Below are 26,580 nucleotides of genomic sequence, written 5' to 3'. Positions count from 1 at the left end.
TGTTGAAGACACATAACTTCTCATCAGCCGATGTCTAGAAATGTTGTGCAGAGTGTTTCTTAGGGAGGTATTCTATCTGTCCAATGTCATTGCATCTCACTCTCTCATTAATCTGTCAGCTCCCACGGCTCATATATGAGCCAGAACGCTTATGGTGACGTCATATCGTGGGATTCGACAGGTTAAGCAAAATGTGAGACAAAATACACATTGGACAAAGAAATTGGACAGGTGGAATACCACCCTTAACCCTTTTCTAGGTTGTACCAATCTAGAAGGTTTTCCGAACAAATCCCCAAATTTAAAAAAAATCTTTGAATTTAATTTTTCATATACTGTGTTTCTTAAAAAACCTCTGCTAAGCGTAATTCAGATTTATTTTCCTGTGTAATAAGATTATTTGTGGGGATAGGCGCCTGGTTCAAGTTTATGTGGAAATTAGTGGATACTACAATTATTCTATTAGTTGCCACAAATTACCTAAGTATAGTCATACTGTTCATAAAACATGAACATAAATATATAATAATGTCTAACTATGAGAAGGATTTTAATAAATAACGCCTTATTAACAATTTTTGACCGTTGACTATATAATTTTTTATATTTTACTATTTACCTATTAATACAAATGAGCGTTTTCCAAAAAAAGTGTACATTTCATTCATGTCTTCAAAATATTGACTTCTTGGGCTCATTTTACTCAGAATCATTTGTACATTCACGCCTCATACATGAAAAAATGTGTCCCAAAATGTTGTATGAACATTTTTTTTTTCAGTGCGTCACGTTCATACAAATAAAAAAAAATTCATACATGAATGTGACGATCAGGAAAGGAAACTTTTGGACACATTTTTTTATGTATGAGGCGTGAATGTACAAATGATTCTGAGTAAAATGAGCCCAAGAAGTCAATATTTTGAAGACATGAATGAAATGTACACTTTTTTTGAAAAACGCTCAAATGTGTGATTTTTTATTTAGTAATAAGTAACAATTTCAAAATACCCTTCGAAAATATTACTTATTACTAAAACCGTTTGCACTGACATGTTTGCAAACGATGTACAGCGAGCAACAAAAGTAGCTACGCAAAAAAAAGCTTAAAATGACTTTCACATCTCATCTCAAATGAATAAGGCCCCATTTCGACGGCGCGCGAACTCGTATACGATTTTAGTTACATTGCGGACCCTTGAGGTTACGTCAATTTAGCCGACCGATCAAATGACGCAATGTAATGAAACTCGCATGCGAGTTCTCGCACCGTCTAAATGAGCCCTAAGGCTGGGAATTTTAAGCAACTTTGGGTACTTGTGTTGCTAACTGTACGGTGACATCAAGCTACGCGACACTAACACCATCGACTCATTAACTATCTGCCCCACGCTGCCAGGAGTCCCCCCCTGCCCCGAGGAGACCCTAGACAGCCTAAACTTCTACGACAGCCTAAACCCTCAGAACCTAGACTACCGTCAGAAGAACCCTTACGCCATCCCCGCTAACGTCAACAAATACATACCTGAATATGACATGCCTCCTTATGTACCCCCACATTCAAATTTACAAAACGTTACAAACGATAGGAGAACGAATTTCACCGTACAAGGAGCTCGGCCTATGGTATTTAAAGAACAACAGAAACAACCATTAGTTTTCACTATAGATATGTCTAAAAAACCTGTTTCAAAAGTCTTTAATAGACTGTTTCCTTCTGCAGAAGAAAAAGAACCGCCTAAGCCTAGAAACTTCCATTTAAGTTTGAATAAGCACCAAGAGGATAATAAGAAGTTGAAACCTAATGCTAGAAGCATTTTCAAGAATTATAAATCTTGTCCAGTGTCACCAGTGTCAGAAGAATGTAAGTGGGCTGATAAAGTAACTCAAAATCACGCTAATCAGGCAAATAGCTCTTTAGATGCTAAGAAAAGGAATTCATTAAGCTTCTTCGTAGGTATTGATAAAACTATGAAAGATAACGGTAAAAGTATTGTTGATAGTATTAAAAGTGACACTGAAAAGATGATAGCAGAAATCACTAGGAAATATGGAGATTTGGATGAATATGAACCTAATAGGAGCGATTTAGATTTACAACCTACGAAAGAAGAAAAAGACGATGGCAATTTTTCGTCTGATTCTCTAGAAGATTGTAGTTTGAGTCAGGATGCTAGTTGCAAAAATAAGCTGTATTCTAAAAAAGTTTGCAAGAAACATAATAAAGCTAGAATGCCAAGACGTGCCGTTTCAAACTATGAGATATACGGATCTATGGATAAGCCTGTAGTACCAGCGAAACCTTCGTACATAGTCGGACAGAAAAGCTCGACTTTGCCGCGGAATATGCCTTCCAATTTAGACGATATCATGGACGAGGAAGCCATGAATGCTAACTATTCTAACATGTACAGATGCCAAAGCGTTTTAACTAAGAGATGTGTTACTAGATCTAATGAATCTGTTCTAAGTGACAATTCCAATGGATCCAGTGTTTCTAATGAAATATTCTTGAAATACGGTAACGAAGTAGCTTTTCAACAAGGCAAACTAAATGATAGTAGATACAATTTGAACTCGCAAAATTGTTCCTTTGAAAATCTAAATGAACCTGATGAAAATTATTTAGATAAACACAGACACAGCAGCGCTAGTTTCTTCTTAAATCAGAATAAATACATGAAAACAAGTTGCAGTCAAGAATCAGTGCTTTCCGATGAAATGTACTTAGACAATGATAATCATCTATCTAGAACCAACTGTAACTCTCTAGAAAGTGTCTTGTCAGATGATTCTGAATGTACTAAGAGTGCGCCTTTAGAAATGCTCTTCGAAGGCACTAAACCTATGAAACAAATGTCAAAACAAGCTGTCGGTATACCTAGGAACAGTAAGAGTTGCTATGAATTCGATAATGCATCGAAAAGTTATGGTTCCAGTCCTAACAACGTTCCATATTTCGGTGGCTACATGTATAATAATTACTTGGGAGAGGCTAGTCCTAAATACGTTGAAGCACCACCGAAACCCCCAGCTAAGCCACCTGCTGCTAAAGTATATGGATTTGAAATACCCGTTTCCGAATTTTCCGGTCATAAAACTGTGACTAGATCAAAAAGTCTGTACGATTCAACTTCTAAAGATGCACCACCTCCTCCAGCTAAGAATATTGCGTATTATTTCGATGGAAATAATGTACAGCAATACACTAAAGATAAGAAATCAACAGATGAAATACCAAGGCTAAATAAGCAAGATTATATGGCTAGTACAAGCAAGTCTCTACAGCCAAAGTTTTCTGAGAACCAGAAGTATAAAAGTGAGATGCAAGGATGTGAAACAAAGGCTATGGTCAAATCTAAAAGCTGCAGTTTCGAAGTTGTACTAGAACCAGCTTCGAAGCCAAATCCTCTTAAGAATTTGATGGAAAAACGCAACTCTCACGTGCAAAAGAATTTAGAGAAATTCGAAGAACAGATAAGAAAGAACACGCAAACGAAAATGAGTAAAAATCAGATTAATAAAGAAAAGGCCAATGGAGCTAAGTGTAACAATACTACGAAGAGTTTGGAGAGAGGCTCTGGACAGAAAAATAACAACGTTAAGATTACTATGGAGTTTGTTCCACATAAACCTCCGAAACCTATCAAAAGAACGTCTTCAGTCAAACTTAATAATAGACTAAAAGCAGGCTTAGAGAAGTCTGGATTAAGTTCCTCAATATCGTCTCAATATAAAGCTAAATTAGACGGATTGCAGAACAAAAACTTTATATCAAATAAAAAGCCGCTTGAAGATAATAATTCAAATCAAATTGAGGACACAAATGACTCAGCCGAGAAATCGTTTGACGTTTTTGTTAAAGAAAAAGATGTAAATGAAAATAAATCTGAAATGCAAATGGATAGTCTTGAAATATACGCAATGCAAAGAATGGAAAGGATGGATCAAGTTAGCATGGATTCCCTAGATGTCCTTGAAGACAATAATGATTTTGCCAAAGACTCTTTAGATTACTACGCGGAACAAAACAATAAAATATGTTATGGAAAGTTTATTAAAGACCAAAGCAATCAGATGACGTCTATAATCGACAACGCTTGCTCGTCTAGGATTAGAGAAACAAAAGAAAACATAGACCCAAAAGCGATGAGCGATGAAATAAAGAAATACAAATACATCGAGAGAAAGATAGAAATCATTAATAAATTAGTTGAAATGGAGGAACGGAAAATCCTACAAGAGAAAATCCTAAAAGAATATAGAATGAAACCGCTCAAAGCTAACATAAACGATGGAAAAGGCGTCGTCAAAGTACTTTCCAGAAAATTTGAGAAGTTAGCATCGAAACAAACTGTCCCTAACTTCGCATCGCTGACTTTAGAAGAAGCGGATACAGACACAGAAACCAATTCAGATGGGAAAGAAATCAAACGTAATCTAAGTCTTCCGGACATTTTAGATACAGACCAGATAGGAGGAATAGTCACAGAAGCTATAGAAGTTAGCTGCGAAGCAGGCAACGAGCCTGAAGAAAAACTAAACAACACTATCGAAACTGAACCGCCTAAAATGCTAAAACAGAGAGTGTACAACGAAATGGTTATACCTAAAACTGACGTACACTTGGACAGCGAAAACTACGAATCCTCAACAACAAGTTCAAGTTGCACGAACTCTCCAAAAAGACTATCGTTATATTTCAATAAACCTAAACCTCCGTTTAGGAAGATAATTCGTGTGCCGACTCCAAGACTTTGTATGGAGAATAGAATGATGCCGCCAGCTAAATTCAGGCCAGTGTTACATTCAGGGGGTGGTGTAAGGCTGTCTTCGTTAGCCAAAAGAGTTCCCCTCCACTCCCCCCTCCTGCCGTCGCATTTTGTCCCTCAAGGTTGGGAGCATGTTCAGATTTTCGTCGTTTTCGCATGCTTTTCATAGTGATGTTACGTGACAGCAATACTGTAAGTTTTTTGGCACAATTGGTGATACTTTGACATGAAAATTGGTATACTCGATAGAGTTTTCTATAAATATATGTCAATTATGCAGTCGCTACCTGGGAAAGGCGAATATTAGCATAAAATTATTATTGATTTATCGTACCTATGCCATATGTAAGCCATACAATAAATCTATATATATAAATGCAAGTGTCCTGACTGACTGACTGACTGACTGATTCATCAACGCAGAGCCGAAACTACAAAAGCTAGAAAGTTGAAATTTGCACACTAGGTTGCATTTATAAAGTGTACAAGAGATAAGGAGCGATTTTGAAAAATTCAACCCCTAAGGGGGTTAAAAAGGGGATGAAAGGTTGTATGGGGTACAAGTTTTATTTTAAGCTAGGAATTTGAAACTTTCTAAAAATGTATTATATTAAAAAACAAGAAAACTAATTTCAGCGTTTGTGAAAATTCATCCCCCAAGGTGGTGAAAAAGGGGTTGAAAATTTGTATGGAGATCAAATATTTTTGTGAGTGTGGGACTTGAAACTTTGTATATGGGGATATTATTATAAGACAGGAAAAGTAATTTCAGCGTTTTTGAAAATTCATCCCCTAACAGGGTTAAAAAGGGGTTGAAAGTTTGAATCCATTACAAATGCTTTGAAACTTCTTAGAAAGGCATAATAGCCGATTACAAAATAAAGTAATTGCGACGTTTTTGGAAATTCAACCCCTAAGGGGGTTAAAAAGGGGATGAAAGTTCGTCTTGGGGTGCATATTTCATTTTAAGCTAGGAACTTGAAACTTTGCAAATAGATATTAAATTTAAATACAAGAAAACTAATTTCAGCGTTTATGAAAATTCATCCCCTAAGGTGGTGAAAAAAGGGTTGAAAGTTTGTATGGATATCAAACATTTTTTCGAGCGCGGGACTTGAATCTTTGTATTTGGGGATATTATTAAAAGACAGGAAAAGTAATTTCAGCGTTTTTGAAAATTCATCCCGTAACAGGGTTAAAAAGGTGTTGAAAGTTTGAATCCATTACAAATGCTTTGAAACTTCTTTGAAAGGCATAATAGCCAATCACAAAATAAAGTGATTGCGACGTTTTTGGAAATTCAACCCCTAAGGGGGTTAAAAAGGGGATGAAAGTTCGTCTTGAGGTGCAAATTTCATTTTAAGCTAGGAACTTGAAACTTTGCAAATAGATATTAAATTTAAATACAAGAAATCTATTTCAGCGTTTTGAAAATTCATCCCCTAAGGTGGTGAAAAAAGGGTTGAAAGTTTGTATGGAGTTCAAACATTTTTGTGAGAACGGGGCTTGAATCTTTGTACAGAGGCATATTATTAGAATACAAGAAAAGTAATTTAAGCGTTTTTAAAAATTCATTCCCTAAAATGGTCAAAAAGGGGTTGAAAGTTTATATAGGGTTCAAATTTTATTTACTTCAAACTTCGTAAATAGGTAGTTAGGTAGAGTCAGACCGTGAAAAGTCTGCAGCGATTTTGATAGCCCACGCAGTGCAAGTGTCATTTTAAACGTCAAACTTCTATGAAATTATGACGTATAAATAACACTTACACTGCGTGGGCTATCAAATCTGCTGCAGACTTTTCTTGGTGCGACTCTAGTAGGTTTTATTAAATAGATGACATGAAAATCTTCTAAAGGGGGTTTAGATGGATTATGTCGAGAACAATTTTATTTAGTTAGGGGCTAGAAACTTCGTAGGTCGTGAAAGACAAGTCTCATGCGTTGTATAATATTAATAATTAACAAATGATTAACCGTCCTACTGCAATATTTTGCTGCATATTGTTCTAAGCTAATGTAGAATATATAACCACCAATATGTAAATCCACGCGTACGAAGTCGCGGGCAACAGCTAGTCAATAATAATTTTATGCTAATATTGTATAATATCAACAATCTAGTTATTCTAAAACTGTACAGTGTTGGTGTCTTTTGGCCATAATCTTTTCTGCATGTCTTTTTTACTTTGAATATTGTTGTTTTTATATCTAAAAGCATATATTTGGTATCCATGAATGTCTTGTTGTCTTGTTGGTTGTCGTAGATTTATTGATACGAATTTATTTATATCTATTTTAAAACATTGAACTAGACAATTTACAAGCAACGCATTTGGTTATTATTATTTTGCTCTTTATAGAGTTTAGAACGAAAACTTATTAAAATCAAATGTATCTTTAATTCAAATATAGATGTAGATTGGTACTTAGTCTTCAAAACTCACACCGATTTACGTGGGCTTATTTCCCGGGCTAAGTTACTTATTAGGTTCGTCAGGTACCATGATCAGCTTTGAGGAATCCGTAAGGTTCTGTAAGGTAAGACCTATTTGCCTTGCAAGATTATTTAAGGTTAGAACTGTCCACCAGCGAACCGAACGCATCTATCACCGTACGCACCAGAAGAAGATTCCGGCATGAGGCGTGCCATCTCGCTCTCGGACCTGGCCGCTAAGCCGCTACCGGCCCCTAGGACGCAAGGTCTGTGTGCGTTGATACACGGTGGTGGTGGTGCTAAATATCTTATGTGACAGCTGAACTAGATAGCGCTATTGGTTCTTGAATAAACAAACGACAACTTTTGACAACTAGAATTGTCACATAATGTACAGTATCGTACAGTCAGCAGCAGAAGTTGTTAAGCGGGTGAGGTGTTCAAAATGATCTTGACGCGACTTTATTGTTAAGAGAATAAGGGCGTGTCAAGGTAATTTTGAACAGCTCGCCCGCTTAACAACCTTGACACGTTCTAATTAACTCTTAACTTTAATGTCTAGAGATGTATGTGGACCTAATGTTGTCTGTAATAAATAAATTCATTCATTCAATGTCGCGTCAAAATCATTTTGAACACCTCGCCGGCTTAGCAACTTATTCTGCTGCTGACTGTATATTAATACTTAATTTCAAGATTGGTCGTGTAAGTTGTGGTGAAGGGATTTATATTTGCTTGGTGGCGGTTTATTTTAGAGGAAAGCTAATCGGTATAAACTAACGTTGGAAGGTAAGTTAGTAAAATATATGGGTGCACACAACATACTCTTTCAAAGTGTTTTATGCATTACATGTAATCGTTTTCCCCAACCTCTATATTTTCGTGACTAGGGAGTATTACTGCAATGTTTTGCCGCCAGAGTGCAGCACTAGTGACTTAAGTATACCATAGAGCAGTGGTTCCTAACCTTTTCAGTCCGGTCACCCCTATGACTAACTAGGAAACCTGATTTTACCCCTCCTCCCAATGGTAATAAAAAATAAAACGTGTACGTTTGTTGTATTGTTATATTAGGTTAGCTTATTACCCCCGTAAAATACCAGTTTTACTCCCACGGGGGTAATTACCCCCAGGTTAGGAACCACTGCCATAAACTTATACATACTGTACCTTAAACTGTTTTTTGACCAGTTTTCACAGTCAGGCAAATATGACATTGATACATCAAGGCGGTTTGTTTACAAAGGGCCTACCGGGAAACGCGAAATCGAGACTCGGCTATCTGCCTCTTTACCGCTCGAATATGCAAGAGTGACATTGAGGTTAGATAACTAAATGTCGACTCTCGTTAGCGGTAGACCCCTAGATTGTCACTTATTGTGGGAGTGGCGCCCCCCCTACGCAGACTTTCGCGTAATATTCCCTATTTGTTTGCATGATTTTCAGTAGCAGTTTGTTAGCTTGTTCATTGCTTTTTACTAACTGCTGTCATTAAGCTTTCACGCTTCTTATAAGTTATTGTAATTAGAAAGCACTTTACTGCACTGTAGTATTTTTAGTATTTAATTAAATGGAGTAGGTATAATTTGTAGATAGGCATGTTTCTTAAGGGGCCCACTCATTAACAGTCCGCCGGACGGTATCGGCCTGTCAGTTGTTCGGAACTGTCAAATTTTTGTTCTAACTGACAGGCCGATACCGTCCGGCGGACTGTTAATCAGTGGGCCCCTTTAGAAGTGTTAGAACCCTAGTGTGGTATTGATATACATATGTACTCGTAAAAAAGATGGCGCTGCTAACATAACTTTAAACTCTTGTTAACCATACAATATGTGTTTTTATATAAATTCCCTTGATGTTAAATAAGTATATACTGAACGATTGTTATTCGTAAAACTTAACAAATCTTTGTATTTTTTTTCTCTCTATAACAAACGCAAAATGACTAAATGACTGATAGGGAAAACCAGACGTTTATGTATAACGCCATTAACCTCCCGCCATACAAAATTATAGCCAAGGAAGTTAGAACCTTGTTGTATTTTCAATTAGGTTGAATTTCATTTGTTCGAAAATTTTACGAGACTTGAAACGCTACCTACTTTGCTTTTAATTAAGGTTGACATTCCATCGAAACTGAGTGTACATCCTAATGTACATTGGGCCGCACGAGGTAAATGTTTGAATTTTTTGTAGCAGCGGCAAGCAAACCCGCAGCATCCGCTAGTCCGGTGAAGAGCCCTAGTGGCTTCGCCAGGCCTGCGCCGCGGTATACCGCCAAATCTAACATGACGAGGAGCAGCAGCGTAGGAGTATTGAATCAGGTGCGTTGACACAGAATAAATAATAGTACTAGGTACAGAAGACTCACTCTCTAACAAAACGCGTCTGATACGATCAGCACAGATATGGCCGCTAGGTGGCGACAGCGCCACGCGCGGCTTATGGCTAGCCACCAAAATTGGTGTGGAACGGATGTACTTTTAGCTAGCTACAAAGCGACGAAACCGCGGAGTGAGCCACGCCTGGCGTTGATTGAATTTTAATTTATGGCATTATTCTTGAGGTGTTTACGTTTCTTCTTCCTCGCGTTATCCCGGCAGTTTGCCACGGCTCATGGGAGCCTGGGGTCCGCTTGACAATTAATCCCAAAAATCCCAAGTCCATATCCCGCTAGATATACGTCTAGTGAAACTAACCGTGAATCATTCAAAACTTATTAACTCACATTTATAGACGGGTCTAACGCGAAATTTATTCAATTACCTTTATTTACCGACGTTTCGACACAGGTTTCACTGGTCATGGTCGCGGCCAACTGATGTCCCAGCAAAATGTTTTGTGCAACTACCCGACGAAAAGTGTATGCAAAAGTTTGGGGTAGACATCACATTTTCAAACCACCCACTACACATAATGTTAATTATTGTCAATAGTCCGACACGCAACACTCACAATATCCACGCACACGTCCGAAGATAGATCCTTTGGCTTTAACTTCTGTATCACTGGTCTATAAATGTGAGTTATGTGTTCAAAACGCGAAGGTTTTAAATATTACATTCAAAACTTGATAATAATGACGTTTCCAGAGTGACTCGGAGTCAGACCCTGCCCCGTCTCGGACCCGCGGCGCGGGTCTCATGCGACCCACGATCAGCTCCATGAACAAGCAGGCTAGCAACAGCCGACGGAGGCTGTTACCCAACGCCTATAGCTCAGGTTAGTGTAGTTTTCATGACATATTTGTAGTCAATAATAGTTTCCTAGAAATAAATTATACATGTAATAATAAGAAAGAGTAAACTGTCAGATTACTTTTGACCACTGGTCTGGCCTAGTGGGTGACCCTGCCTGTGAAGCCGCGGTCCTAGGTTCGAATCCCGGTAAGGGCATTTATTTCTGCGAAGAGCACAGATAGTTCCTGAGTCTTGGGTGTTTTCTATGATTAGATTAGATTAGATATATTTATTTCTTAAAGAAAAAGACACAGTATTTTACACAACAGGATAAAACAAAGGCTTTCATTAAAAGATCGTCAATTTAACATTAAAAACAGAAAAAAAAAATAGAAGAATATAAAATTTACAAATTAAACAATGTCATAATAAAAAGAACCTAGGTATTGTCGAATGTCAAGAACAAAAAAAAAATATAATAAATAAATAAATAAATAATCGTTTATTCAGATGAAATAAACCCTAACATACATATTTTTTTCTTCTGCCAAACTGCAGGACAGTTTGTTGGCAGAGGGAACTCCCTTAAAACATAGATGGGTAAACTTAGCTACTTAGGCAATTGCTTAATTAATTGTTAACAGTAGGTACATCTTATTGCTTATGACGGTAACTTTAATTTAATTTTGTCTAATAGAAACATTTTCATTTTAAATTTAAACATCCTAAATGATTTACATTCCCTTATATCATACGGTACTTCGTTATACAATTTTGGGATCAAGTACGAGGGGCGTTCAAAATATTCTCGGTATTGATATCTTACAACCTCTTCTAAAATTTCTTTCGTTACTGGCCGCTAAGGTTTATTCATTGACATTAAAAAAAAGTATAATTCGAACCGAGATGTTCTTTTGTTTTTCTGCAATTGCTGAACAAACATGAACATCATGTGGGAATTGACAATGTTAACTAAATTAGAACATCGATGCGTGATAAAATTCTTGACAAAACAGGGTAAAAATCAAAAAACCATAAAAGAGGAAATGGATTGTGTTTACCGTGAGTCTGCTCCTTCTTTATCTACCATTCAAAAGTGGTCAAGCGAGTTTAAACGTGGAAGGGAGAGTGTTGAAGACGACCCTAGACCTGGCCGGCCTGTAGTAGCTACTTCACAAGAAAATATTGATAAAGTGGAAAAACTTATATTGGAAGATGGTCGAGTGAAGGTAAAATCTATAGCACAAGTAACCAATCTCTCTATTGGTACCGTACATGATATTATCCATGACCATCTTAATATGTCAAAAGTAAGTGCAAGATGGGTTCCGCGAATGCTGACTCGGCTTCAAAAAGACATGCGTGTAGCTTGTTGTTCCGATTTTATTGACCTGTGCGGTGAAAATCCTGATGAGGTGCTGCAAAGAATAGTTACTGGAGATGAAACCTGGGTTCATCATTATGACCCAGAGAGTAAACAAGAGTCCATGCAGTGGCACATTAAGGGTTCAGCTCATCCCAAGAAGTTCAAGGTCATCCCTTCAGCTGGCAAGGTCATGGCCACGATATTTTGGGATTGTGAAGGAGTATTACTGATCGATTATAAAGAAAAAGGTGTAAATATCACAGGACAGTACTACGCTAACATTCTACGTCAATTAAAGGATGCAATCAAAGAAAAGAGGCGAGGAAAGTTAACCAAAGGTGTTATGCTTCTGCATGACAACGCCCCCGTCCATACTGCTCATATTGCCAAGGCAGCTATTGTTGAATGTGGGTTTGAAACTGTTACTCACCCACCGTATAGTCCGGACTTAGCCCCCAGCGACTTCTTTTTGTTCCCCAATCTTAAAAAGGATCTGCGTGGAAATAAATTTTCCGATGATGAAGCATTGAAGGCGGCAGTGGAGGAGCATTTTTACACCAAAGATAAAAAATATTTTTATGCAGGATTAAAAAAAATAATTGATCGATCTTTTAAGTGTATGAACATAGGGGGGGAGTATATTGAAAAATAAAAATATCAAACTTTTCGTACTTGTTTGTTTTCATTCTCATACCGAGAATATTTTGAACACCCCTCGTACTTCCTACATCTTTTTCCATAATAATTTTTACCACAAGACGGAACCTCTAACATTTTTTTACTGATTGTTCTCGTGAACCTGGGGTGATTTACATAGTTTTTAAATTCATCCTTATTGAACTGCTCTATTGCCAGCAACATCCCTACTTCCTCATGAACCGGCAACATACGGCATTCCGCAAATAATTCCTCATAATTACTTTTTTTACAGCGATTTTTGGTTTTTTTGTCCACTAGTAGTTTCATAAAGCGTATCTGTAATGATTTTATCCTGTCTAAATACGTTTTAAATGTCCTACCATAGCATGCCAGTCCATAAGACTTCAGTTACAAGTTGTTGCGCATTCAGTTACAGGGGGTAACAAAAATAGTTGGACCCGCTTAAGGGCATATTTGGTAGGTATCATCTTCTGATTAGGGGCTGTTCATAAATTACGTAAATTATGTATTATATATAAATATAATTTCCGTAATTTATGAACGTAAAATATAATTTACGTAATAATAGTATATTTGAAATGACGTAATTTATGAATAGCCCCTTAAGAAAAAGTAGAAGAAAAACGTTTTCGACGTTAAATTACACGGATTCTCACTATTTTTGTTAAGTACATCTTGTATTTTTTCCGTCTAAATTCATTATAAGCTGGGGATTAATTGTGACGTTAAAATGTTTTTGTTTCTCAAAGCAACTCTTTAGCTCCCTATAGTGTATGTGATAAATATTTGTCAAAATAATTGATAAATAATGCACAGTAGTGCAACAGCCACTGCTTAGTACCTACCTAACCCTGCGGCACCTGTCTCTTTCTATCTAGTGTCATTTTGTAAGGGACAGATGACGCGAGACAGGAACAACATGAGTAGTAATTAGGTTTGAATTCTTTTTGTAATTTGTCATAACTTGAAAGTGAGATATTATTTCATAGTTTCGTATTAATTCGAAATTTCGTAGAATTTCGTACATGTTACTATCTCTATCGCGCATAATAAGCAATATAATTACGCGCGTACGATAGAGATAGGAACAGGCGGATCAATGTAAGTGTTTTTTGTGCTGTGCGTTCTTACTTTAGCAGCGCAGCGTCCCAAATGACAACTATAAAATTATTAACAAATAGAATTCTACCGATTATACAGTATAAAAATAGGTTCAGTCGCGGTAGTAGCATTTTTTACAAGCTTTTATTTAGTTTCACCTGTCCCGTTGTCTGTCTGTAATCAAATCTTGCAAGTTAAATTTGATCCACTTCCCGGTTTCCGATTGAGCTGAAATTTTGCACACACATGTAAGTCGGGTGACAATGCAATATTATGGTACCATCGAGCTGATCTGATGATGGAGACAGGAGGTGGCCATAGGAACTCTGTGATGAAACAACGCAACCTAATTGTGTTAGGGGTTTTTAGAATTGTCTCGATGAGTATTAGTTGTCTGTCGTAAGAAAAGTAAAGTCAGCGATAAAAGCTTGTACCAAAAATTAAATTTTTGCCAAAAACTTATTCAGGAGTGCTTTCACTATGTGTACCCAACTTCAAAGCAAAGTGGAAGCACACTTGGACGTGAGACTTAGTCATATCATTTTGTATCGGGACAGTGACAATCACATATCTTACATTTTTACACAGTCAATGAATCTTTGATTTATAATTCAATTCATTTATTTAATTCAGACATACAACCATAAAATTGTTAGTAATTACATATTTACAAGACTTATCAAAACTATGGTTAGTAACATAGTATGTAACTTAAAAATAAAATAAAGATTAATTAATTATATATAAAGTTAGACACCCCGTCAGTCGTCAACGGATCCAGTACAATGTAGACTAAATAAAGTACGTATCATTTTTCGGTGTACCGCAACTAAACCTTTTTTACACTGTACCTTAGTGCCAGCCCAAATAACCCACAGCTAAGTAGACGTACACATTTACTAACAGTGTCGCTGTCGACGGCCGCGCAAGAGGAGTCCAGCTCCGAGGCCGAAGACAAGCCTGGGCAGCCCCGGCCGAGAGCGGGCAGCGTCGATGCTCGACGTATTGGTAAGTTGGTTTTATATTGAAGATGATTCTTAACACATTCATTGCCACCCAGCCAAACAAGACATCCGCGCCAGGCCACAACAATTTCGTCCTATAAAGCTGTACCACCATCCCGGCTATCGGGTCGTCCGGCCTGGGAACGAAATCATAAAATACCCGATAGTCGGATTTTCGGCACAGAATGTGTTAAAAACCAAGCCTTCTTTGGTACAGGTACAGCGAGCTGTTAATGTCCATACCCACTTTATGAATGAATTCCATTCATAAAGTGAGTATGCACTTTTGCAGTCGTGTAGACCTAATGTTAAAAGGTATTCGTTTAATTTTGGTTGGTGAAGCTAAAAGCATCTCAGTAACCAAAAGTACTATGCGGTTTTCACACTGATGCGTATTCGCACGCTGCTCCGATGTGTGAGCGAGACAGCGTTATGCACGTATAGAGCGATGTACCGCTCACACATTCAACATGATGACTGTCTAAAGCATACATTACAATTTGGTGCCGTGACCAGGATACATCGTCAAGTGACTACCAAAACTCATTAATTACTAAAAAAAGGAAAATCAACCTATAAGTAATACGGTTGACTATGGCTACTTGCTTTTACTTGCGTTTTCTATGGAGCATTTCCTATCGGATATTGGCTCCGTTTGTATCATTAGCTCCATTTTAGCCTGTTATTGTTAATAAAAAAATACGATGTGTGCCACTTGCACCATCCCACTAACCCGGGGTTAACCGCTTTAACCTGTAGTTACCATGGTTACCAGTACAATTTGACACCGGGTAAACGGTTTGACCGGTTAACCCCGGGTTAGTGGGATGGTGCAAGTGGCGATAAGTAAAAGAGTGCAACACAGAGTAACATCATCTGGAGCACATGCTAATTAAGATGCACTATTCAGGTCGGAGCGGCTCGGAGCGCGACCTGTCCGCGAAGGCGCGAGAAGTGACGGCGCGGCTCACTCAGCCCTCGAGCCGGCCGCGCGGCAAAACGGACCCACCTACCCCAGACCCGCAGCGTGAGTTCATTTATTAAGATGTACTATTCAGGTCGGAGTGGCTCGGAGCGCGACCTGTCCGCGAAGGCGCGAGAAGTGACGGCGCGGCTCACTCAGCCCTCGAGCCGGCCGCGCGGCAAAACGGACCCACCTACCCCAGACCCGCAGCGCGAGTTCATTTATAGTTTGTCAAAGGACTGTCTCTTTTCAAACGTAGACAGAGAGAATCATACTAGCTTTGTCTTACACTAGTACTAGCACCCAAAAGAAAAGGATGAATATAGTTTTTTTTGTTCTTATTTGCTGCCAATTTGGTTTGACCTAGTTGTATATTATTACCTTAAGAGGGAAGTATAAGCACGTGATCGTCAATCAGTGTTGGCCGAAACGTTAATGCAATTAAAAATGTTGGTGATTAACCATTATAAGTTGAACCTTAAACCGTAACGGACGATTACAGTTTACGATTCAATTTATAATGGTTAATGGCCAACATTTTCAATTGCATTGCACGTTTCGGCCAACACTGTCGTCCATACAAAAAAGAGAAAACGTTTTTCCACTTCTACATATTTTCCATTCTCCATATTTTTTTAGTATGTTATTGAGACAATGAGGTTTATAAGGTTTTCCTGTTTTTTTAAAGCGAAACCTATAAATCTATAACATATTATGCTGAAGCGATCGACATCAAAATCAAAGTGATTTGTTGTGATTTAGTTAGTGGAAACCGTTTCCTCCAGAAATGGAAATTGTAAAAAAAAATTACCTTTTGTACTGACTGAGCTATACTGCCCTCTAAACTTGCGTTTTTTACACATAATCTAATTACACAAACGGGTCTACACATTAAACTAAACATTAAACTTTAACGTAGCTACCCTTTAGAGTAGCGTAGACACCTTCTGGGCAGGCTCGCTCCATCGTAGGCCACGTCTTCGCCTCGACTAGTCTGTGGCCATGAGTAAGCCCATTTATAATATAAAAAAAGCTGAATTTCTTTGTCTGCCCCTAATATTTTTATAAACTAGTTTCGGGTAGTTCAGTGTTGTTTTATTTATGTCTCCGTTGACATTTGCTGGGACGTCAGTCTTTCCGTGACCGCAGCTGGTGCAACTCAGCTGAAACGTCGGAATTTAAGGTAAAAACAATGAAACTATATCGCGGTAGACCCGTTTGTGTAATTAAATATGTATACTTCCCTCTTAAGTGAAGGAAAGTAGACGACCGCCCCGAAAAGAATGTATGTATATTTATCACCTGTATGTATGTATTTATTTAATTTCAGTGTCATCGTCCCAGCTATGCTCAGCTTTGACTGAGCAGTTGACGCGCACAGCCAGCAAGGTCGTTCAGTTGTACCGGAGCCTTAGGCAAGAGCCGGGCGCCGCCGCTGATATTAGCGGTAAGAAAACACATTAACAACCCTTTTCTGCCTTCTGACCGGAAAACGTCAACTTTCATCCCGCTGTGATACATCGATATGTTGTATCTTATTCTTATTTAACTATTTGTTCACTGTGTGTTATTTTATGTCTTTTTCATCTTGTCTGTTACCGTGATTCTTCCCACTTGATGGTCTCATCGGAAGACCAGCGCTGGAAGCCACCAGCAACATGCTGAGATGAGGCCATTTCGTATTATATTATACTAGCTTTTGCCCGCGATTTCGTCTGCGGCACACCTCGGCTAGGAAATAAGAAAGCCTCAGATCACATATTTATCGACCTCGTGACCACATGACATCTGAGACATTTACTTTACTGCCCTAGTATGTATGTAATTTCTTTGTTTCACATAAAATTTTAAGTCATAATGTATTGTATATCATATAATCATTAGTCCTAAAACTAATACCGTTAACTTTTCAGGATTTTCGTAAGGATAGATTGGTTAGGTTAGGTTTGTTTTATGGCAATCCTGAAAAGTAACGCGTTTCTCAACCAAACAAATGATGACTAACGAAAATGCGGACAAACAATACTTTATGAATTAAAACTTTTTTGGTTGAGAGTAATGGTCATCATGCGTTGAGTTGTTGTCGGTGTGTGGGGAGGTTTCCACGCCACCATGCCCTGAATGATATTGTGCGGAGGGCACTTTTATCAGCAAATGTGCCTTGCATGTTGGATCCTCCAGGCCTTAGGTTGTCCGACGGCAAAAGACCTGACGGGTTGACGCTTATTCCGTGGGAGACGGGTAAGTGTAAAAAAAAAAAGTGTCTAATTTGGGATGCCACGTGTGTTAGCACTTTTGCCGCCTCGCACATTGGCCGAACGTCCCGGACGGCAGGAGCGGCGGCTGAATTTGCGGCACTTCGGAAGCGCGATAAGTACTCGGCGCTGCTGACCACAGACAATCCAACCTCTAGACATAGCATAGTCGCGCTACCCCCTCTGCCACACATACGGTAGCGTTACTCCATCTTCGAGTCAATCCCGTGCCGTGATTGGTCCGTGCCTTTGAACGGACCAATCACGGCACGGGATTCGCCCACCTGGTCCCCCCGCACCCCCGTATTTTTGGCAGCATCGGTTTCATGAAAGAATTGGCCTAAGCTCAGTCTAGAGGTTGGATTGTCAGTGCTGCTGACCAAGTATATTTTTGTCCCGTTGGCAGTGGAGACGTCCGGGTGTTGGTGTGCTGAGGCCAAAATATTCTTGGGTGAATTGGGGCAGCGTTTAAGGGAGAGAGGTCATGACCCTCGTTCCGGGTCTTTCCTGATGCAGAGGCTGTCCATCGCGGTTCAGCGTGGCAATGCGGCGAGCGTGATGGGCACCTTTGCGTCTGGAAGGGCGCGGGACGAGTTGTTTGACTGAGTTAGCCTTGTTGAGTTTAGTTTTAATTTAGTTTATAGTTAACTTTAATGTATTTTTAATGTAAATTTGTTAATTTTCTTATTTCTAATACTAATATGCTTTTGGGAAACAATACTATTACTTACATTACATGATGATGATAATTTTTTTTTGTCTGTCATTAGGTCTAGAAGCAGCAATTCTAGAAACGCAGAAAGTCCTCCGCGGCGCCGTCGCGCAGAACGGCGATGCCCCGAGCAGCCTGTCTTCCACTGAGGGGGAGTATAGGGGCATGAACGTGGATAGTGCGAGGCAGAAACTTGAGCACCTCGTGTCTAAAGGTACGTTAAGGCAAATAACTATTTATTGTGTCTAGCATTAGGTCTAGAAGCAGCAATTCTAGAAACGCAGAAAGTCCTCTGCGGCGCCATCGCACAGAACGGCGATGCCCCGAGCAGCCTGTCGTCCACTGAGGGGGAGTATAGGGGGATGAACGTGGATAGTGCGAGGCAGAAACTTGAGCACCTCGTGTCTAAAGGTATGTTAAGGCAAATAACTATTTATTGTGTCTGTCATTAGATCTAGAAGCAGTAATTCTAGATACGCAGAAAGTCCTCCGCGGCGCCGTCGCATAGAACGGCGATGCCCCGAGCAGCCTGTCTTTCACTGAGGGGGAGTATAGGGGCATGAACGTGGATAGTGCGAGGCAGAAACTTGAGCACCTCGTGTCTAAAGGTACGTTAAAGGCAATAGGTATTACTGCAATGTTCTGCCGCCAGAGTGCAGCACTAGCACCCATCGTAAACATTCGTAAACCACAGAGTAACTTATACCATAGAGAAATATTAGTAAAGAAAGAGTGGTAACTCCATACATTAGTTTTCTTACCAAAACGCGAGTTATTTCGTAGTCGACATCTAACGGTAAGTAGTAGAACTATCAGTACCGCTACTTGACACCAGATGTCACACCTGTCGCTACTGCCGAAAAATGTACTACTAAAACAATTTCCAACTAATATTATAAGCACAAGGAAGTGAAAATAGAGTTTCCGGTTATAATATTAGCTGAAATTTTTTGAGCATTAGAGTTTTTGTTTGCCGCGACATCCATTGTCAACTAGCAGAACTGATAATGTCCGCTACTTGACGCTAGATGTCGACTACGAAATAACTCGCGTTTTGGTAAGAAAACTGATGTATGGAGTTACCACTGTCTTTTTACTTATATTTCTCTATGACAATACTAATCGTTTCGAGCAATCGTTTTATTGGAATGTTGCAAAGATCTACTTTGTATCTTGTGTTTTAGGTGATATATCTATTATCAACTCAATTTTCTCTCCACAGAATCCAACAACATGTCCCTAATGGAACAATACAGTGACATACTCCTGAACATGATGCAAAGCAAGATGGTGAACCAGTTCTCGCAGAGTCCTCAGTCCCTACCACCGCGCGAACCCGGGGCAAGCAGCTAGTATATGTGGCGACATAACACGTGACATAATATACCAAGAAACGTGTAAAAACGACGTTCAAAACGCCACCTACTGTCGAAAGTTAGTACTAAACTTTTCAGGACAGCTCGCGCCATCTGATGAGTCGATACTAAACTTTTCAAGACAGGTCACGCCATCTAGTGGATTCGAATTAAAAGTATGTAAGATTATGTTAAGATGTTTAAAGTCAGCAATGCCATCTAGTGGTGAATAGTTTGAATTAAAGTGTTACAGAGTGTGAAGGTGATACAACTGAGAGGACGCCATCTGGTGGTGAGTAGTAGGACAATTATAAGTGTGTTTTAGCCTGTGATGGAATTTAAACTATGTTTGTTTAGAACTTTTGTGTCGCTTCGTGTGAAAAGTCCCCAAGGTCCCTTTTTACACGAAATTACACTGGTCACGGTGGTCTTAGAATGTCAATAGAAATCGGCCTAGAGTATTTTCGGGTTACTCAGCCTTGAATTAGAAATGACGTATTAAGTATTATATCTAAATCGATAAGAATGTTTGTATACTTGGACCGCAACGCCATCTATTGGTTTGGTTAAGGAATTATATTGCAACGCCATCTAGTGATTTGATTATGAAAGTCGTCCTAATAATGTTTTAGTTGTAACCAGGGCATTGTATGTCTATTTTGCTAAAAATATGTTAAGAACTTAAGACTAATATTGTGATTGTGCGGCGTCCATTATTTAGTTTACATTTGACATTATATATTTATTGAATTTTATTTTATTCTTTCCAGTATTGGCCTTTTTAAGATTTTTATTAGAAACTGTTTGTTTTTTTAATATTATTTACAATACAACGCCAGTCAAAATAACTCTTAATGTGTTGATATTTATTGCCCTACCAGGGCAATAAAATTGAGAAACCTGCATCACGCATTGCTAGAGATTATTCATTTATTCTCGCAAGCATAGTACAGTCGGCAGCAATAGTTGCTAAGCGGGCCAGGTGTTCAAAATGATCTTGACGCGACTTTATTTTTAAGAGAATAAGAGCGCGTCAAGGTAATTTTGAACACCTCGCCCGCTTAGCAACTTCTGCTGCTGACTGTACTTAACTGGACATTATGACTGGTGTAAATAAATTTTAAATTGTTAAAAACATTGGACGCTGCCTTACCACATGACAAATATGGAAGATTATTCGTCATGTGATTGAGTAGCAGAAATTTGTGAAACTCTGATTTTATTCTGCGATAAAATTGTAAGTTTTACAAGAGTGAAATACTAACTTTTTTTTTAACAGCATAACAAGGAGATTTGTAGGACAATGACGCCACCACTTTATTTATTGTACAAGGAATAATAAGCCTAAAATTTGATGTGTACCTAAGATGTTTATTTGTTCGAAACAAATTAACATTATTTCCGTAATTTGTGGTAATTTTGTAACAATTCTCTTAAATAACGTAACCTAATAAATATTTTTCAAATAAACAATGACAAATTACCAGGGGTCGGACAAAAAGTGCGGATGACGTCAAACCACTTATAGGATGATTTCAAATAGTATTTTTGATTTTCATAAACAATTATCACTTATCATTTATCAACCTCTTTATTAAACGATATCGCCACTTGAAATGAGTAAGTACGTTTTTGACTGACACATTGTCAATCAGATGAACAATAAATTGACTTCGTTATTGTTTAGCTATTGTATCTTCACGATTATATTTAGCTAAAATTTATATTTACTAATGTATAAGAAAACGCTCTAAAATGTCATCTTTACTCGAATATTGTGGCAAGTTTCGTGAAATTTATTTTATTCACTACATCACCCTACCACCTGTATTATTAATTCCATGGATTTATTTACGATTATTTTGTTACTTCATTAATACTACTTTGTTACTACATGTCACACGGAAGTTTAAATACAAACTCAAACATCATCCTGTGTGCAAGATTACGTCATTTTTACGTCATCCGCACTTTTTGTCCGACCCCTGATTATTACACAAAATGCATGTTTTTAAACGATTGTATTCGAATCCGTTTGATACTACAGAGTACAGACGCTAAATGTCACATTTTGTGTCAAGGTGACCTTTTTGACATTAAATGTGTGGAAATTACGCTCAAAATTGACTTTTAAGTGACGGGTAACAATAGCCAATCCCTTTTCTGTAAGACTCAATAAGATATTTCTAGCTGTAAAACTGTCATATCATTTTTTGATAGCCGTAGAGATATCTTCATTTGAATTTAAGTATAATTAATTGAAATGGTGGCGCCATCTAGGCTTAGCCCGGTATAACCATGTGAGATAAACTAAAAAGACATTTTAAAAAGCTTAAGGTATTATTTGATAAACTTTATTGTTTGTAAATGTTATTTATTCCATTCGTTGTTAAATTGTATATTTTACATTGGTTTCTAAATTGTTTTTAAATAACGAATTTAATCAGAGTTATTAAAAAAAAGGAAAATCCGTCGCCATTTTTAGATAGTATTTATATTTTGCATTTATTTATCATTCCAATTATGTTTTTATTAAGTAATTTTACAAATGCACAAAACCAGGTAAGAAAAAATATTTTTTTGCGATTTTAGCTTTTAAAAATCAAGATTTAAGAAAAGTTTGAAGTAAAAGGTACCGTCGATACATATTACCTCTCGTGTTTGTCAATAAGATCTATTATAACTGCATCTTATGCCAGTACTAGCGACCCGCCCCGGCTTTGCACGGGTTAACAAATTATAAACAAACCTTCCTCAGGAATCACTCTCTAAAAACGGCATGAAAATCCGTTCAGTAGTTTTTGAGTTTATCGCCAACAAACAAACACACAAACAGACAGACGCGGCGGGGAACTTTGTTTTATAAGGTGTAGTGATTATCTTTATGACAAACGACAAAGAGGTACATATGTATATGTACATATATGGTCTAAGATCAATACATATTATGAATGTAAACTACATGTTATATGTCTACATGTGTGTCCTATTTAGAGAAATAACGGAATTGTGAATTTTAAACCTCCTACTGTAAGGGTGTAAATATTAAAAATAAGTGACAACTGTACATTTCAGCCGCTTCACGAAACTTAAATTATGACACTAATGCCCATTTCATATTTATTTGAGCGTGTTTTAGAAATGCGCTCAAATAGGTTGATAATTTTATAAATAATGCTTAGTTTAGTCACTAGATGGCGCTAGTGTTTTTGTTTTTTAAACTCTTTCAGCTGCCACTATGATGTATTTTATTTTACGCAATAATATAATTATTTACATGTGTATTTTTTGTACGTACGTCTTCTGTCTTATCTTACTTTTGTTATATTCACTAGCGCCATCTTTTGTCGAATAACTAGCACTATTTCATTTTTCTCTTTTAATATTAACAAATAGCAAGATCTACGCCTTGTGTACCCTAAATTGAACCTTCCAACCCCATTAATAAGGTTTAATTTCACTAAAGTCAAGCTTTTCAAGTCCACTTCTGAAATGGTTTCTTTACATCGGCAATATTGCTATAATAAAGGTTATATGTATCAGAACATTGAATTGTAAAATATAATCTTAATACCGAGCCATAGAGCTCAATTTGTAACGATCGCAATCTGTTTCTTGCGTCCAAGTACTAGGAGTGAATTGTCAAACTTATTGTTAAATTGCATGTGTGTAGAACTAGTGTCAATGGCGGAGCGTGAAACGTGATTTTACCGACTGAGATGTAGGAAATGGGGTTATGATTATCAATTATTAACCTTTTCTCCGCCGTAGACTGATATATAAGACATACAAAATCGGGCTCATTTCGCCGCTGTCTGATAAATAAGACAAAACATCGTGTAACTTCATACCTCCCGGCGACACGAGCACGCTCGATGACGTATTCTATGGCGGTTAAAAGGTTAAAATATGACAAATAATAGTTTTATTCATCTTTTAATATGACAGAATAGTTCTGAACTAGTTTTATGTTTAGTTCTCAAAATTGTAACATGTAAAAACATCTTAATATTATCATCAAAAATATACGAATATCTGTTGACATATTCATATTTGACAATAAATAAGACATATCTTTTTTCCTACTTTGTTGTTGTTTGTATTATATTTAAGTTGCTTTTCGAAGTAAAGTTTTTTTTATCTTTAACACTAAATTGAACTAATAACATATCTCTTACACCAAACATACGATTCACCGGCTACATTTACAATAAATGATAATAAATAAAACGAATATTAAATCAGCCCTAAAAGTCTAAATAAACATATCTAATGTATGTGTATCCATTTGAAATTAAAATTACAAACGGAATGATTTTTGTCATAACCCATTTCACATTTGACTGGTGTCAGGCGTGGCTCACTCCGCGATTTCGTCGCGTCGCTACAAGTACATGCGGCCCACATGTACACAAGTACATGCGGTCTAGCCATAGTAGTTGCCGCGCACCGCTACGGAACGGACGCCTTCTCGCGCTTGCGCCACCTAGCGGTCATATCTGTCGCAATAAACGGGTTTTGTTAGAGAGTGAATCTTCTGTACCTAGTACTATTATTTATTCTGTGCTGGTGTTCACGTTTCAAGCCGCGCCACCTGGTGGCTGTGAGTCGTCTGAATTAGCCTACAATGCACATTTCTTGTATCTTGCAACGCCCTTCTTGCAAAATGTCGAAACAAACCACTCATATAAGTTACACAAAAACTGGCAGCGTTCATTCGTATCGGTTTGCAATATAACACTTTAAACTCTCGCGATTTGTACACATTTAATTTCACAAACGGGTCTAACGCGATATATTTTCATTGTTTTTACCTTAAATTCCGACGTTTCAGCTGAGTTGCACCAGCTGTGGTCACGGAAAGACTGAAAACAATGAAAATATATCGCGTTAGACCCGTTTGTGAAATTAAATAAGCGTTCATTCGGATTGAAACATGAAATAGACAGTCGTAATAGTTTAACCTCGTAAGGCCCAAGGTCCCACATATAGTACTTATTCAGTTTGATGGAATTTAAATCATATCCAATTGGAACAGAGTTGCATTTGTTTTGTATTGTTCAATTTTTATACAAAGCAAACAACTCTATTTCTTACATAATAGGTTTAAATTGCAGTGACAAATTTTGGATTTTTCATTAATTAGAAGGTTAAGTTCAGAAATGCAGGAAAATGGTAAACAAGCGTACGGGCCCATTTAATAGCTTTTTTAAACAAAACTTTCATGAGCGCAGATTTCGCTGTAACTTATAGAAGTGGGAATAAGTCCTATTCGCTTCATAGACCTAGTAAAGGTAATACTGTAAAGATCAGAGAGTTCATAATTGAACTAAATCTGTTTTATCCTAACACAGTACTAAATATAGTACAAATCTAATCTGAATCTCGTTCTATTACGAACGTTCTAATTTCAAAATTAATCCTTATTCATACGTATTGGAACAAATTAAATTATTTTCAGAAAATATTTTAATATGTTTTTAATTCAAGTAGAAACACTACTATACATATATGCTGTGGCCCGGTGGCCGAATGGCAACAGGCACCTGCCGCGATAGCAGAGGACGCTGGTTCGATTCCAGCCTGGGGCACTGGAGGCCTGGGTCACATTTTCTTAGTACATATATGACATTTATTTCAGTTTATATTGGGTGGATCAACTATTTCTTGTTGTTATTCTGTCTGGTCAGCCAAGAGACAATATTAGCATAGTTTGTTAGAAGACATTGTACACCACGTTCTTCTTACACGCTTGGTAGACGACCCTCAATGGAAAGGGTTTATAAGTATCACAAAAAAGCATGTTTGGTGAATTGAAATGCCTAAAAATCAGGTTTTAAAGAGTGACCCAGGAGAACGTAACCATGGCAACGACTGACAAGAAAAAGTTGATTCACCATTACAATCCTTATTCCTTCATAAGGTTTAAAAGTCATTTTAGATTCGTACTATAATTAGTACATTATATTACGGACCTACGGATCTATGGAACGAGTTAAGACAGTGCAAGCGACGCGATTTCCATACTAACTTTTGTATAAAGGGCATAGTTATAATCTAATTATTAACATTAATTACTTGGTAATTAACTCTAAGTATCGATTAACGTCCGTTGGGTCAATGTTATCGTAGTTCATAAGTGTTTTTTTGCAATTTTCGTCACAATTTTTAGTATAAGCTGTAGTGGGTAGTTGCTTCGTTTTATTCATACCAGAGATTTCAAAATATGTACCCTCAAAACATTTTGTAAATCAAACATGTAAAGTGTCATTCAATAGAACTTGATAACCATGTAAACAAATCGCCATACTAAAATTGACACTGAATGTCAAATTACTAGTAACTTTTGTTTACATAGTTAGCCAGTTCTATTGAATGACACTTTATGAATTGTGTGTGACTATGAATTCGGATAATTTCTGGAATATACACACACTTTTTGAGATATAGTATTTTGATCTGGTATTTATAAAATGGAGAGTAGCTTGCGTGCGTGAATGTTTTCAGGGTGACGTTACAATTTGATATATTTCATTGCATGTAAACACTTAAAAATTAACCTTTATAATGAAACAATCCCTTTATCCTCGTAAGGCCCACTGTCCTACCAGTTACCACCATTACAATTAGTACTATTGTAATTTAAACCATATTCAATTGGAAAAGAGTTGCATTTGTTTTGTTTCGTTCGATTTCAATACAATATAAATACAACCATCCATACTTATTTCTTTCATTATTAATTTCAAATTCAAATGGCAATTAGGAGGTCAGCTAT

General features: G+C 37.5%; 1 protein-coding gene across 1 annotated transcript in view; it reads left to right on the top strand.

The window, feature by feature from the left end:
• The window catches only part of LOC134660500 (mitogen-activated protein kinase-binding protein 1), a 127,416-nt gene extending 107,175 nt beyond the window's left edge, over window positions 1–20,241 (top strand). Inside the window, exons 30-37 of the mRNA XM_063516271.1 lie at window positions 7,362–7,472; window positions 9,403–9,530; window positions 10,299–10,428; window positions 14,419–14,520; window positions 15,427–15,543; window positions 16,811–16,927; window positions 18,506–18,661; window positions 19,670–20,241. Coding sequence (XP_063372341.1) covers window positions 7,362–7,472; window positions 9,403–9,530; window positions 10,299–10,428; window positions 14,419–14,520; window positions 15,427–15,543; window positions 16,811–16,927; window positions 18,506–18,661; window positions 19,670–19,800 — 992 coding nt within the window. The 3' untranslated portion in view covers window positions 19,801–20,241. The remainder of the gene's footprint in view (window positions 1–7,361; window positions 7,473–9,402; window positions 9,531–10,298; window positions 10,429–14,418; window positions 14,521–15,426; window positions 15,544–16,810; window positions 16,928–18,505; window positions 18,662–19,669) is intronic.
• The last annotated feature ends 6,339 nt before the right edge of the window (window positions 20,242–26,580 follow it).

Source organism: Cydia amplana, chromosome 27, assembly GCF_948474715.1.
Source record: "Cydia amplana chromosome 27, ilCydAmpl1.1, whole genome shotgun sequence".
NCBI lineage: Eukaryota > Metazoa > Arthropoda > Insecta > Lepidoptera > Tortricidae > Cydia > Cydia amplana.
Note: the sequence above shows the minus strand (reverse complement) of the source record. Positions and strands in the feature narration are given on the sequence as shown.